Raw genomic sequence first — 14,017 nt, forward strand, 5'->3', positions numbered from 1 at the left:
CTTTCCCTCTGATAAACTATGAACTCTTTACCATGGTAACTATGTCTAACTCATCTTTATTTTCCTAACTCCTGGTATGGTTCTTGGACCATAGAGATGCATAGAAAATGTGGAACAGTTATAAAAATACTAGGGGAACAAGATAGATATATTTAACTGTAAGGTGCTTAATAAAGTCAAAATTGCACTGTGTGTAAAATACTAGTGAGTAGTTTTTGGAGCTATAAAACTAGATAGTTTTATCAGATTTTACTCATTTTGATGCTTTGTCTTAAACAATTACAGGAATTATCTTCAGTGTGTATTTCAGGATATATCTCCATAGCAGAGATTGTAGTCTATACTTGACAGGAAACTGGTGCCCCTATTGTCAGACCCAAATATCACTAGATAATTTCTATGTTTTTCCCTTGTTTTGGCTTTCCCACTCTTACCTGAAAAAAGTGTAAATTATGATAGATTCTCCTGCCCTCCTCACTCCCAACACATGCACTGAAATGCTGTCTACCCACGGACTAAACACCTAGAACTGCTAGAACATATACACCTCCCTTTATTTTCAACTCTTCTGTTCTCATCGATTTTATACAAATAAAGCCAAAGACTGACATACTGGGATTTAGTTTATTCAGTTAGAATTTTTATGCGGGAATTAAAAACACAGAACAGTAAAGAGCTATATTTCTTTTCTTCCCCCCTGACCTTTTTTAATAACCCCCTTGGACTATGCCACAGAATAATTCTTCAACTATGTTGAATATTTCAGCATGAAAGTATCTGTGATTTTTAAAAGGGAATGGCTTCTGAAGTTAAAAGCATAGGCTCTGCAAGACTTCAAGCTGAGGAGGTGCTCTGATACATGCTGTCATCTATCCAGTGACAGTATTATTATTTTCTTTTTAAAGATAATATTTGAAGACAATAAACTCAATCAATGTGCCAAGCTCTGTCTGTTTGGAAACTTGCAGATATCACCAGTGGTGTCGGTTCTTAATAGAAGCCAAATTTCCAATCTTAGTGAGTTCTCTTTGATAAAATTACCTAGAAGAATCCAATATGACCCTAACCTGGATATATGGGGTTGGGGGGGGAAGAAGTACCTCTAGTAGCTCAATCAAACGCCAGGAAGAAATTGAAACAGAAGGAAAATATTCATGCTGTTGATTGGTTGATAAAGTTGCATGGCACAGGAGACACAGAAACCTTATCATGGCTCCAAATAATGGCCCACAGATCACTGGGGACCCGAAATAAATGTCTAGTGAGGTTAGACATCACAAACGATTAGAGATAATTAGACCAGAATGATAATGACTGCAAAATCATGGATTTAGGAACTGTGTGGGGCTGTTATTTTGCTTGTTTTTCTGCCCTAAGTTTGTTCCCTTACTGCTAGAGTGTTATATTACATAAGGTTTTCATTAGTCACCAGGTAGATAGAACAAGAACAGTACAATTTCCTCATGGATATGCTTTATCCATGCTTTTTACACTTGGTGGGTAAGTGTGAAGGAAAAAAATAGGACTGTGGCAGATAGGAACTGTGGTTTTTCCTGGAACAACTATTGATACTGAACTTCAGTTTACCTAGGCACAAAATTGATTTATGTGTAAAGTCCCTGATGGTCCTACTCTTTCACATGAAAATCTTAACAGCCAAAATTAATTATACTTTTTAACATTATAAATGTTTCTGTAGCCAGGTAAAATAATCAAGAATCTTTTTGAATAGAAAAAAGTGTTGTCTTGCTGTGCTCATTCTGCTATGTTTAGCACACTGGCCCACTGTGTTTGTTGTGCTTTTTTTTCCTCCAGTGGCCTGACTATCGCCATGCTCCTCAGTTGGATGTTTGTGATACTCCTGAGGTTCACGGCTGGCTTCCTCTTCTGGCTCTTCACCTTTGGTGTGATTGGGATTATAGCTTATGGTAGGTATCACCCTCTTAAAATCACCAAATATCAAAATAATCTTTTTCTTTTCAGTCCCCATTATCAATCACCAGAAAGTATTTTCCTTGCAGTGAAATTAATTATTCCCCTCCAAAAGTTGTTAAATTGAGAAAAATTATTTAATTTTGCATATATTGTCTCTATTATTTCTTCTTTATCTTGGAAAAAAAAAGTGCTATCAGAAAGTTCTACTGTTTTTCTCTACCAGCCTTTGGTCTCATGCCTCATGGGTATTAAGAAGGAGGTAAAAAAAATCCTTTTTAAGTTAATGAAAAATATTTCAGACAATTTCTTTGAGTCCTTTAACTTTTCTGTCTGATCAAAGGCCAGGTCTGCATTGTAACAGAAGTGTGATTGATCTGTTTTCCTCTTTCAACTTAGAACTTTTAATCCAGGTACTGTCACATATTTTAATAATTGGCCAGTATTCCATAATGAGGCATCACCCTCTAGAGGCAAGTATTCTGAATTACACACTGGATGGAGAGTTACTTTATTTCAAGGTTGAGCTCTAATTATTAACTCAATTCTGCCAAATGCAGTACAGGTAAAATGCAAATACTAAAAAAGGAATTAAAGTCTCTCCTAACGAACAGTATGGCACTTATGGCAGCTTCTTCTCAGTCTTCTAATAAATGTATAGGCCAATATTTGAATGTTAGAGAGGTTTCTATTCAAAAGAATGATTTCTGCTACAACACCATTTAGATTGACAATGAGATTTTATGGTCACAGATACCAAAAATAACAATTCCCTATTTTTTTCACTCAAAGAAGAAGAGCTTTAAACATGTCAGCATTAGAAACCAGCAGAATCTGTAGCTAGCTTGGGTTCCAATCCCAGCTCCATAATGTAACTGGGAGACTTTGGAAAATTTTAATGATTATAAGCCTCAGTTTCCTTATCCATAGCATCAGCACAATAATGGTATCTCCATCTAACAAGACTGTGAGTGTAAAACGAGACAATGAATATAAAGATCTTAGAACGGTCCCTGGAATACAGCAAACACTCAGCATGTCTTGGGGTATTGTTATTATTCTGCTCTTTATCCTAATTAAGTTTCTAGACAATTGTTCACGTCTTTCCAGGTATTATTCCTTATCTGCTCCTCCTGTGCAGCTGCCCGTGAAGAGGTGGGTCAGTCTGGTAGAGGAATGCAAGAATTGCTGTCCTCTAATCTGAAACTCCCAAGAAAGCTTTTTGTCTAAAAGTCGTTTTCCTCCTTGGAGCTCAAAATATCCCCTTTCCTTTGCCATCTTAGAGGTTGAGCATGTGAACAATTCTCACTGACCAGAACAAATTAAGAGATATATAGGGGAGGCCATATAACACCATGGTTACAAATATGTATTTGGAGTTTGAAAAAGGCACAGTTCTAGAATCATCACATATTAATTGTGTGATTCTCTGCAAGTACATAGTGTCTCTAATTCATAGTTTCCTCAACTGTATAATAGGAATCTGTGAGTGTTAATAAATAATGTATATAAAGTACTTAGAGAGCTGCCTAGCACATAGTAATTGTTCAGTAAATGGTATCTATTATTTTGTTATTATGCAGGAATATTATTGAGGAAAAAGGACTAGAAGCCCAGGGAACATACTTTTAAAAACAAACAAACACTAGGACAGGAGTGAGAAAGCAATAGAAAAATAAATTGGAAAACACTGCTGAGATTTTCACATCCACCAGTATGGAAGAATTAATAATCTGAAGGGTCCTCTTGCTATGAAATAATGGCATAAAATAGTATTGTATTGTTTTATGTAATGTATTTTTTTGATGAGCTTACCAGAAGTAAAGGAAATCTCCCCAAAAGGAAAACCATTTTAAACCCACCAACTAAAATGTGGGGAACTGAGCAGGAAGCACACATGAAATTATGGGTGGACCATACCAGGGCTACAATCAGGACACTTTGATCAAGCAGAAGAGTAGAGGGTCAGACCTGAAACTCCTGGAGTAGGTCTGGGATCCTGGAAAATGTATAAAGTGACCCCAGTTTGGTAGTACCCTTTGGTTGCCAACAGAAACAAATATAAATCCCCTATAGATGAAAGCACCTTCAATTCAGATCACCAGGTTTCCACAGATTAAATTTAACAAAGTATGAGTTACAATCAAAGATTACCAAACATGCAAGGAAATGGTCTTTTGCAAGAAACAAAAGAGGGCTTCCCTGGTGGTGCAGTGGTTAAGAATCCACGACACAGTTTCAAGCCTTGGTCTGGGAAGATCCCACATGCCGCGGAGCAATTGAGCCCATGCTCCACAGCTAGTAAGCCTGTGCTCTAGAGCCCACAAGCCACAACTACTGAAGCCTGTGCACCTTGAGCCCATGCTCTGCAACAAGAGAAGCCACTGCAATGAGAAGCCCGTGCACCGCAACGAAGAGTAGTCCCCGCTCACCACAACTAGAGAAAGCCTGCACACAGCAAGGAAGACCCAACGCAGCCAAAAAATATATATAAGATAAATAAATTTATATAAAATAAAGAAACAAAAGAAACTATGAACATCAGATTGAGGCCTCCAAGAATTCAGATATGGATTGATACAGAACATGAGATAATCAGGTATAAAATGTTTGAGAATTAAAAATACAATTAAAAAAAAAAGAAATCATCAAAAATATCTAGGTATACATGAAGATGAACTAAATAGAACTTTTCAAAACAAAGCAATATAGTGTTAGATTAGAAATTAAATTGATAAGTTAAATAGTAAAATAGAGAATTAATGAACTGAAAGATGAACCTCTGAAATAATTACTCAGAATACAGCAGAATGTGACAAGAGGACAAAATATGATTGTGTGGTTAAGAGAGAAAGAATAGATTGAGAAGGGCCTAAAATATATCAACGTATTTGAAAGGTATTGGCTGAGAATTTTCTAGAACTGATGAAAGGTATAAATTCAAAGATACAGGAAGCTCTAATTATACCAAGGAGAGTAAGGGAAGTGACACCCATATCTAGTTGTACTTTCTTTTATTTGTTCAGTCAACAAATATTAGTTGAGCAGCTGCTGTGTAACAGGCACTATTCTAGGCTCTTGAGAAAGAACAGTAAACAAAAGACAAACGTTCTTACTCTCCTGATACTTATAGCCTAAGCATATTATCTATTAGAAGGTGATTCTTGCCATGAAAAAAAGAAAACGTAGAATAGATAAAGGGGGATTGAGAGTATCATGGCAGGGCAAGGAGAGCAAATTGCAGTATTAGTAGGGTAGGCCTTTTGGAGAAGAGGTCTGAGAAAACACTTGAAGGAGGCAATGGAGTTAGCCATTGGAGATAAAAGAAAAGTTCTAGACAGTGAGTACAGCTAGTGCAAAGTCCTGAAGGTGGGAGCGTGTTGAAGAAATGGCTAGAATGCTTGTGTAGATGAGTAAAGGGGAGAATAGGAGATGAGGTCATAGAATTTGTGGAGGGCCAGAGACTTATAGATTATTGTAAGATCTTGCTTTTTACTCTGAGTGAAATGGGGAGGCAAGGTAGGGTTTTGAGTAGAGAAGGGATATGAAATGATGACAGCTTTAGTCCCTGTGTTGAGAAGAGACCATAGTGAGGCAAGAGAAGAAGCAATGAGATCAGTGAATAGGTTACTGCAGTAATTCATGTGCCAAATGAGGGAAGCTCAGACCAAGGTGGTAGCAATGAAGATGGGCATATAGGTTTTTAATGTAGAACCAACCAAATTTCCTGATGGATTGAATGCAGTTCATAAGAGAGTGTCAGGAGTCAAGAATGACTTCTAAGGTTTTAATCCAAGCAACTGGAGAGATGGAGTTGACATCAACTGAGATAGGGAAGGTTCGAGTGGAGCAAGGTTCTAAACCTTTTGGTTTAGAAAGGGGATTGATCAGAAGTGTAATTTTGAACATGTTGAGTTTGAGAGGTTTGTTAGACATTAAAGTGGAGATGGCAAGTAAGCAGTTGAATATACAGTCTGGAGTTAGAGATTTAGCCTAAAGAAATATAGTTAGGAGTCAGGAGCACTAGAGCCATGAGACTTGCTGAGATTACCCAAAAAAATAGGTATACGTAGAGATGTGGACCAAAGACTGAGTTCAGAGGTCCTCCAACATTAAGAGGTCAGGGAGAAGAGAAGGGACCAGCAAACACAACTGAGGAAAAACAGGTTTTTTTGAAAACTAAAAGCAGGTAATGTTATAGAAGCCAAGTTAAAAAGCAGCAACAACAACAAACAACAACAAGAGCGGAGGGAGTGATAAACCATGTCAAATGGGGCTGATAGGTCAAGAAAGATGAGAAACTGAGACTAGGCCTTGGATTTAGAAATGTGATGAGATCACTGGTAATCTGATGAGGGCAGTTTTGGTAGAATAATGAGAAAGAAAAGTCTGGTGAGAGTGCATTGAAAGAGGATGGGAGGAGAGGAAATGCAGATAGACAGCATAGATGGGTATTTTGGAGAGTTTGATTGCAGTGGGGAGCAATTGGGCAGTGGATTGGGGGAAGAGTGTCAAAAGTAGAGTATCTTTTGTTTTATTCTTTAAGATGTGAGAAAGAACAACATGCTTGTATACTGTTTGGAATGACCCATTAGAGAGCAAGAAATTAATGATGTAAAAGAAAGAAATTGTTGTGAAACTTCAGAAGACCAAAGACAGAAGACTTTTAAAACAACTGGAGAGAAAAGACAGATCATATACAAAGGAACAGTTAGGCTGAAGCAGACTTCTTTTTTAATTATAAAATTTTAAATTTCTTTTTATTTTTGGCTGCATTGATTCTTCGTTGCTGAGTGTGGGCTTTCTCTAGTTGGCGTCGAACGTGGGCTACTCTTTATTGCGGTGCGCAGGCTTCTCATTGCGGTGGCTTCTCTTGTTTCGGAGCATGGGCTCTAGGTGCGCAGGCTTCAGTAGTTGTGGCAGGTGGGCTCAGTAGTTGTGGCTTGCGGGCTTTAGAGTGCAGGCTCAGTAGTTGTGGTGCACGGCTTAGTTGCTCCGTGGCATGTGGGATCTTCCCAGACCAGGGATCAAACCCATGTCCCCTTCATTGGCAGGTGGATTCTTAACCACTGTGCCACCAGGGAAGTCCCTGAAGCAGACTTTTTGACAGCAACAAAAGTAGAATAATGCCTTCAAAGAGCTAAGAAAAAATAACAGTCAGCCTACAGCTGTACACCCAGCAAAACTATCTTTCAAGAATAAGAGTAACATAAAGATATTTTAAGATAAGCAAAAACCAGAGTTTACAAATAGACATATACTAAAGGAATGCCTACTTCAAGAAGGAAAATGATTCCACAAAAATATATGAGATGCAAGAAAGAATGATGAGCAAAGAAAATGAATTGGTAAATGTGTAGGTAGAGCTTAACAACCTTTGTATAAAATAATGATAATATCCAATTTTTTGAGGTCTAACTGTACATAAGTAAAATACAGAGGAATAATCAGACTGGGGTGATTACTGAGTAATCTAAGTTTCTTGTATTTCCTTGTGTTGACTTTAGACTTGGTTAGTAAGTACACATAGTCAATTTTCAAGGGTAATTTATTCTAAAACCAGAGAAGACATCTCTGAACCAGTAGGGGGGAAAAATAGAATATAAGTAAACAAACAAAAACTGATCAATTTTTAAAGGACAAGAATTGGAAGAAAAGAAGAACAGATACAAAGTGGAACAGGAAAAGCAAAAAGTAAGAAGGTTGGAAAATAAGTATAGCAATACATTAAATATAAATTTATTAAGCTCATCATTTAGAATACAGAGATTGTCAGGTCAGATTAAGATATAAATATACAAATTGGAGCTGTGCTATTTACATAAGTTACACAAGACAAGGAAATTGGAAGTTTCAAAGTGAAGGGATAGATAAAAATATACTAGCAATCATTAACCAAAAGAAAGCTGCAGTAGCCATAATAATATCAGGCAAAATAGATTTTGGAATGAAAAGCATTGCTAGGGATATAAAGGATACAATTTACTAAAAAGATATACTAAGAGAGAGGCATGGACATATATACACTGACAAACGTAAGGTAGCTAGCTAGTGGGAAGCAGCCGCATGGCACAGGGATATTGGCTCAGTGCTTTGTGACTGCCTGGAGGGGTGGGATAGGGAGGGTGGGAGGGAGGGAGATGCAAGAGGGAAGAGATATGGGAGCATATATATATGTATAACTGATTCACTTTGTTATAAAGCAGAAACTAACACACCATTGTAAAGCAAATATACCCCAATAAAGATGTTAAAAAAAAAAGATATACTAATTCTAAACATGTATGCATCTAATAATAGCCTCAAAAGTCATAGAACTATAAGAATTAATAATAAATCAATAAATAATAAATCTTTATGGGATATAAATACCCCTTAAGGAGATATTTCAACATATCTTTCTGCTAAAATAAGAATAATAAGCACAGGATTCAGAATAATTGTTCTTTGGCAGGGAGAGGCAGTAGGTATGATAGGATGAAAATCTCAGGTAGAAGAAAAATTTTTATTTTGTGTAATTAGAACAAAATTCGGATGATAAAATCTTAAGATAGGTGATACATTCATATGTGTTTATTTTACTGTATGCTTTAAAACCAACATCTGCATTACATATAATTTTGTATGTATCAAATATTCCATAAAGCAGTTTTAAAGGAATTTTTAAAAATTCACAGGGAAAGCAATGCCTAAAAGGAAGGGATTTATCTTATATTTCTTTGAGAAACAACTGTCCTTTCTAATTTAGTTTTTTGTCTTTCCATGGGCCATACCCTCTCACCTTGTATCTAGGGGAAAAAAACGGTTAGTTTACAGTTAGAGGTTTTAAAAGTTATTTTCCTCATTATTGCTAGAACATATCCAACGGACCTAATCCAGACCCGTGGGTCATTAAAATAAATAGGCCTCTTAACTCTGTTTTTTACTCCCACTTTATCTAGACCATGTGAAAAGTCATATACAGTTTGAAACACAGAGTCTTAGGGAAAATACACTAAGTCCATGTTTGCCTTGCCTGGACACAATCTTTGACAAGAATATGCTTTTAGACAGTTCCATCAAGACATTCCTTCACCATTGAAAAGATTTCACAAGGCTTTTTTCAACTTAAATGATTTTTTAAATTTGCTTTTTAAATAGATTATATGTTAAAAGATAAAAAGTTTATACAGTGAAAATTTTCCTTCTCATTCTACTCCTTAGTCACCAAGTTTCCCATCCTGGAAGCAAAAAATATTGTATTTCTAAGTATCCTCCCAGAGATACTTTACGTGTGTATAAGAAAATATATATAGTTCTTGCTTCTTATATGAATTATAGCATATTTTTATATCATTTTGTACTTTTCTTTTTTCCACTTAACAAAACATCTGGTGATCATTCACTAACACTAGACTTTCTCCTCTTTATATGGAAATGCAGTATTCTACTGTACAAATATACCATAATTTTTTTAACCAATCGCTATTGATGGACATTAAGGTTGTTTCTATTTAAAAGGTCCTTTAAAGCCAGATGTTGCCACAGTCATCCAGACAAATACTGAAAACATTTATACTGAATACAGTAGCACATTTAGACTATTAGATATACATAAAATATTTAATTTGAAATATGAATCTTGTCTTTGTAAAAATGACCATGCTGATCAATTTCATGTAGATATGTGTTATAAGTGTATAGCTTATATTTCAGAAAATAGCATTTTATATTAGTCTACTTTTCTCTCCTTTTCAAGGAATATGGCACTGTTACCGGGAATACAGCAATCTTCAGGGACAGCCAAATTCTCACTTAACTGTATTTCACATCGGGATTCAGACTGATATAAGCATGTACTTTCAACTGAAACAAACATGGTTCGCATTTAGTGAGTGGATTTTAAAAACTTGTTTGTTAAAATTGTAATAACAAGAAAGCATCTTTTTGTGTAAAGGAAAATTTGGGTTGGTATAGCTTGTTAAAATATACTTATTGCTAATGTCATTAAAATAAGTGTGTCTATAATAATACTAGCTACAATAAATGGAAAAGTCATTGAGGGGAATTTATTATATAATCTAGGAAAATGTTACTTTACAATGATCTCAAGCTATTTGCCTTCAACTTAAAATGGGTTGGATATAGACGTTTATAGCCATTAATCTGATATCCAAGAAAGGTATTTTAAAAGGAAAAAAATGCTTGATTTTTCGAACTTGTTTTTAAAAATAGAAAAAGGAAAAAGAAAAATAAGCAACAAATTTTTCATAGCAGGACTTTTAAGCAACTTGTTATAGAATTGGAATAATAAATAACAAAAGAAATTTACATTTTTGAAATGTTTATTTAGATTGAGTTAGTTAAGGGTAATATTAACAAATATTTTAAAAGCTAGATGATTTCAGAGATGGCTTCAATCCTATATTTCTAGAATGGTTTTATTATACTATTCCTTGCACTTTACAGAGATTCGTGTTATTTATTCAAGATTTTAAAGATGATCTGTAATTACATGGTGCTTTAAAAATATTTCATCTTCATATGTTGTTGAAGTTAGAGAGCCAGGGAAGACAAGTTTGAGGATGCCTGGTAAGGAGCCCAGAGGAAGCCTAAGAGGGGGGCAGTATCTTGGAGAGTATCATGATTCCAGCATGGATCCCATCACCATAAATCTGAAAACTTAATTTTGCCACTTCACCCAAAAGTCATCAGGGACAGGCTCACAACATGTCACCAGAGTGCCTTTTTATTCGTTAAAACTGTTAGGGTACTCTCTCTGTGACCAGAATACAGACATATATACCACCTAGGACACTGCTTTCCTGGCGTCAAGGCATATGGGGAATAAGATTACTAATGAGAAAGTTTTTTTAGCAGAGACCCTTGGATAGTCTTGAGAGATGTTTTCTTCAGGCTCATGCCAAGCTTGATGACCTAGCCCTGCTGCACAGAAGCCCCCACCAGATTCCTTTGTCTGCCAAATTCAGTTTTCCTCTGTTCCTTGGATAGTGCTAGATCAAAATGCCAAATTCTTGCTCCTTGGGTTCCCATTTCTAGCCCTCACGTAACACATTTCTAGCCCTTCACATAACACATTATTTTTTCAAATATGTTTCAGAAGAACTTCATTGATAGCCATTTTTTTTAACTATAAAAATCAGGTGTCTTAGAACTTACACCCTCATTATTTTTTCTGAATTTGAGTGATTCCATATCTCCTCAGCAGTCCATTTACTGTCATCTGTCATATCTAAAGATGACAAATCTCCTCCATTATGTATTGAAACCTCTAGTTTTACTCTCAGATGGATCTTAGTTACAGGTTCTATGGTCATCCTGCTGCTGTCTCTTAAGGACCTTCAACACAAAAATCATTGAGATGATCAGAATCTGCCATTGGAGAAGTTGAGAGGTACTTTGAGGAGAAAACAGGGCTTGCTTTTATTTTCAAGTCTAGCAATAATTATCTTTCCTCAAATGAGTGTTAGCTTTCACAGCGCATTTATCAGACATTAAGTGATTACTTGCTCTGTGTTTGATGAAATCCTAGGCACCAGAGACAAGGGTATATGTATGAAATTATACTAATTGACAGAAACACTAAAAATATGCAGTTATACATGCAAAAATTATAATTTTTATGAGTCTTGGATTGTGTTAGGAGATGGTTCTATTCTCATTTCTATTAATTATCCCAGCCTCCTTGGTAAAGCTAGATTTATACCAGCTTCTCTCTAGGGGCTCAAAAAATATGTTTCTATTGTTTGCTCTTGCTCAAACAAAAGGAGGGAATATAATATATAAATTCAAAAGACAGTTAAATTTCTCTGATATAACCATTTAAAATATGTAATTTTGTAAAGGTACAAACTTAATATGCAATGTTCTTTTTCAATGCAATTTCAGAACATAAAGTGACGGATATATTTCATATTCTTAAGTTTATCCAAAGAAGATAGTGATTTTAGGTTAATATGGCTATACTCCACAATTTTGGACTCAGTCTAGTTTTAAGAGAATCAAATTTGCATAAAAACATAAATACATCGTTTAACTAAAGGAAGATGTAGTAGCGAGATGATACCTTACTAAGATCCTCCCACATCTCTGGGTTAACTGATTTCTACTTACTTGGAGATACTAACTGAAGTGGGATGTATCATCCAAATCTCAGTGGTATAACAATAGAATGAAATAATGAGTGCCCTATCACTGGAAGTGTTCAGACATGAGCGGAATAACTATCTAGCAAGAACGTTAGAACGGATTCTTTCATGGGTAGGAATTTAATTTAACTTTCCATTAAGTTTCTTTGATAATTTCAGATTTTGTTATTAGCAGTACTATATTTCCTTAATTTAGGATCCATACCTTTTCACTTTTTAACATCTCTGAGGTCAGGATGCATTTTATAATCAATGAATAGACATTTAATAAAGGATTTCTTTACTTTTCCTGAAAGGATATTACTAAATTGAAGGTATGTCTTAGAATTGAGGAAATATAGTAATTAGGACTGTTTGGCTTTAAGTAAAAAGAAACAAAGGAACAAGCTGGAGGCAAGGCAGGGGTATTTATTCTAAGAGTATAGAAGTGTCTCACCAAACTCAAAGTAGCAGAAAAGCAGCTGGACTTTCAAGTGTATGTGGATCCAGGAAACAAAAAGCCAAAAAGGAGCCAAGATTTCCTCCACTTGCTCTCTTTCTTTACACATATACATTTTATTCTTCCTTTGCAGGTTCACTTACTTCACATAAAGATGGTTTTTACACAGTTTATTAAATGTGTACAACTCTTAGTTCAAGAGGTTTATAAACTTCAAATCAAAACCGAACTAGATTCCCTTAATTCTAATTCTGAGACTTTTATTACACAACCTGGGTTGGGTTTACACTCTGATTTCATCAATGGCAGCCATGATAGGTGGAGTGTGAAACTTAAAATGTGACATCTCAGAACCCACCCTGTCCATCAGCGAGATCAATTAATTAAGAGGCACTGTGAGTGGGGAGGCAGTCCAGAAATTTTCTTCTGTAATGATTCTCTTACTCAAAGGAGTGAAAGTGAAAACATCTAAAATAGAGTTGCCTAAAGCAGCCCTTCCTTCCTTCCATGCCTATTTTCTCATTTCTACAAATGGTGTGAAACGTTTCCATAGATAAAATGAAGCCTGTCCAACTGAGTTGTTTAAACTCTAGCTAGAAGTTTTAATCTAGATTTTTTTAGTGTTTCTGGGAGGTTTTGAAAGCAAATATCTAAAACTGGCATTTTTGGAGAGGTAGCACTGCTTAAATTATGAAGTGTCAGAATTGGTAGAAATAATCATGAAGTTCAGTCCTAACTTTTGCGGAGAAGGTTTGCTTTTGGGATTGATTTGCATCGCACATTATTTTTTTTTTCCCCCCCTGTTTAAAGTGATAATACTCTGCATCCTTGAAGTGTTCATCATCCTCATGCTGATCTTCCTCAGGGACCGAATCCGCATCTCCATTGCCCTGCTGAAGGAGGGGAGCAAGTAAGGCCTTGATGGAGAAACTCATATACTGTATATCAATGTCATATCGGTCACCGCTTATTTGTAGATGCCCCAGACTATTTTCCCTTTAAGATGGCTTGTTAAATCTGCTTTCCATTCAAGAAGACTTGTTCAAGTTCAGACTCTGCCACGTATTAAAAACTTCATGCTAATAAATCTTTCAAAATCCCCAAACCTCAATTATCATAGGGTAAAATAAAGCTAAAACCCGTGTATTCTATGCACTAGCACTTTTTTTTAAGCACCAAATATATGTTAGGAGGATAACTTATGTGAAAGTAAGTGATAAACTGCTATATAAAAGTTAGTTGTGTTATATTATTCCCATACTGAGTCATATGTTAATATTAATGGTTGAGATCATTTGCAGAACTTTAAATCACCATAATTCTATAAAGTCAATTATGTGCTCTTGCTAGTTTTGTATAAGTAACAAAATTGCCAGTAGGCAGAATAATTGGTCCTAGCACTACCAGACTATACATTTTGTATCTACAGCTCTCAATTCAGGAACATTTTATACCCAGAGCCATTTTTATTTTAAAATGCTACAGAATAGGGGCTTCC

At 35.6% G+C, this 14,017-nt stretch overlaps 1 protein-coding gene across 1 annotated transcript in view; it reads left to right on the top strand.

Moving 5' to 3' along the window:
- SLC44A5 (solute carrier family 44 member 5) overlaps positions 1-14,017 on the top strand; it is a 197,778-nt gene that overhangs the window by 154,840 nt on the left and 28,921 nt on the right. The window contains exons 9-11 of the mRNA XM_007447371.1: positions 1,816-1,928; positions 9,671-9,802; positions 13,330-13,429. Coding sequence (XP_007447433.1) covers positions 1,816-1,928; positions 9,671-9,802; positions 13,330-13,429 — 345 coding nt within the window. The remainder of the gene's footprint in view (positions 1-1,815; positions 1,929-9,670; positions 9,803-13,329; positions 13,430-14,017) is intronic.

The sequence above is a fragment of the Lipotes vexillifer genome, unplaced genomic scaffold, assembly GCF_000442215.2.
Source record: "Lipotes vexillifer unplaced genomic scaffold, Lipotes_vexillifer_v1.1 scaffold762, whole genome shotgun sequence".
NCBI lineage: Eukaryota > Metazoa > Chordata > Mammalia > Artiodactyla > Lipotidae > Lipotes > Lipotes vexillifer.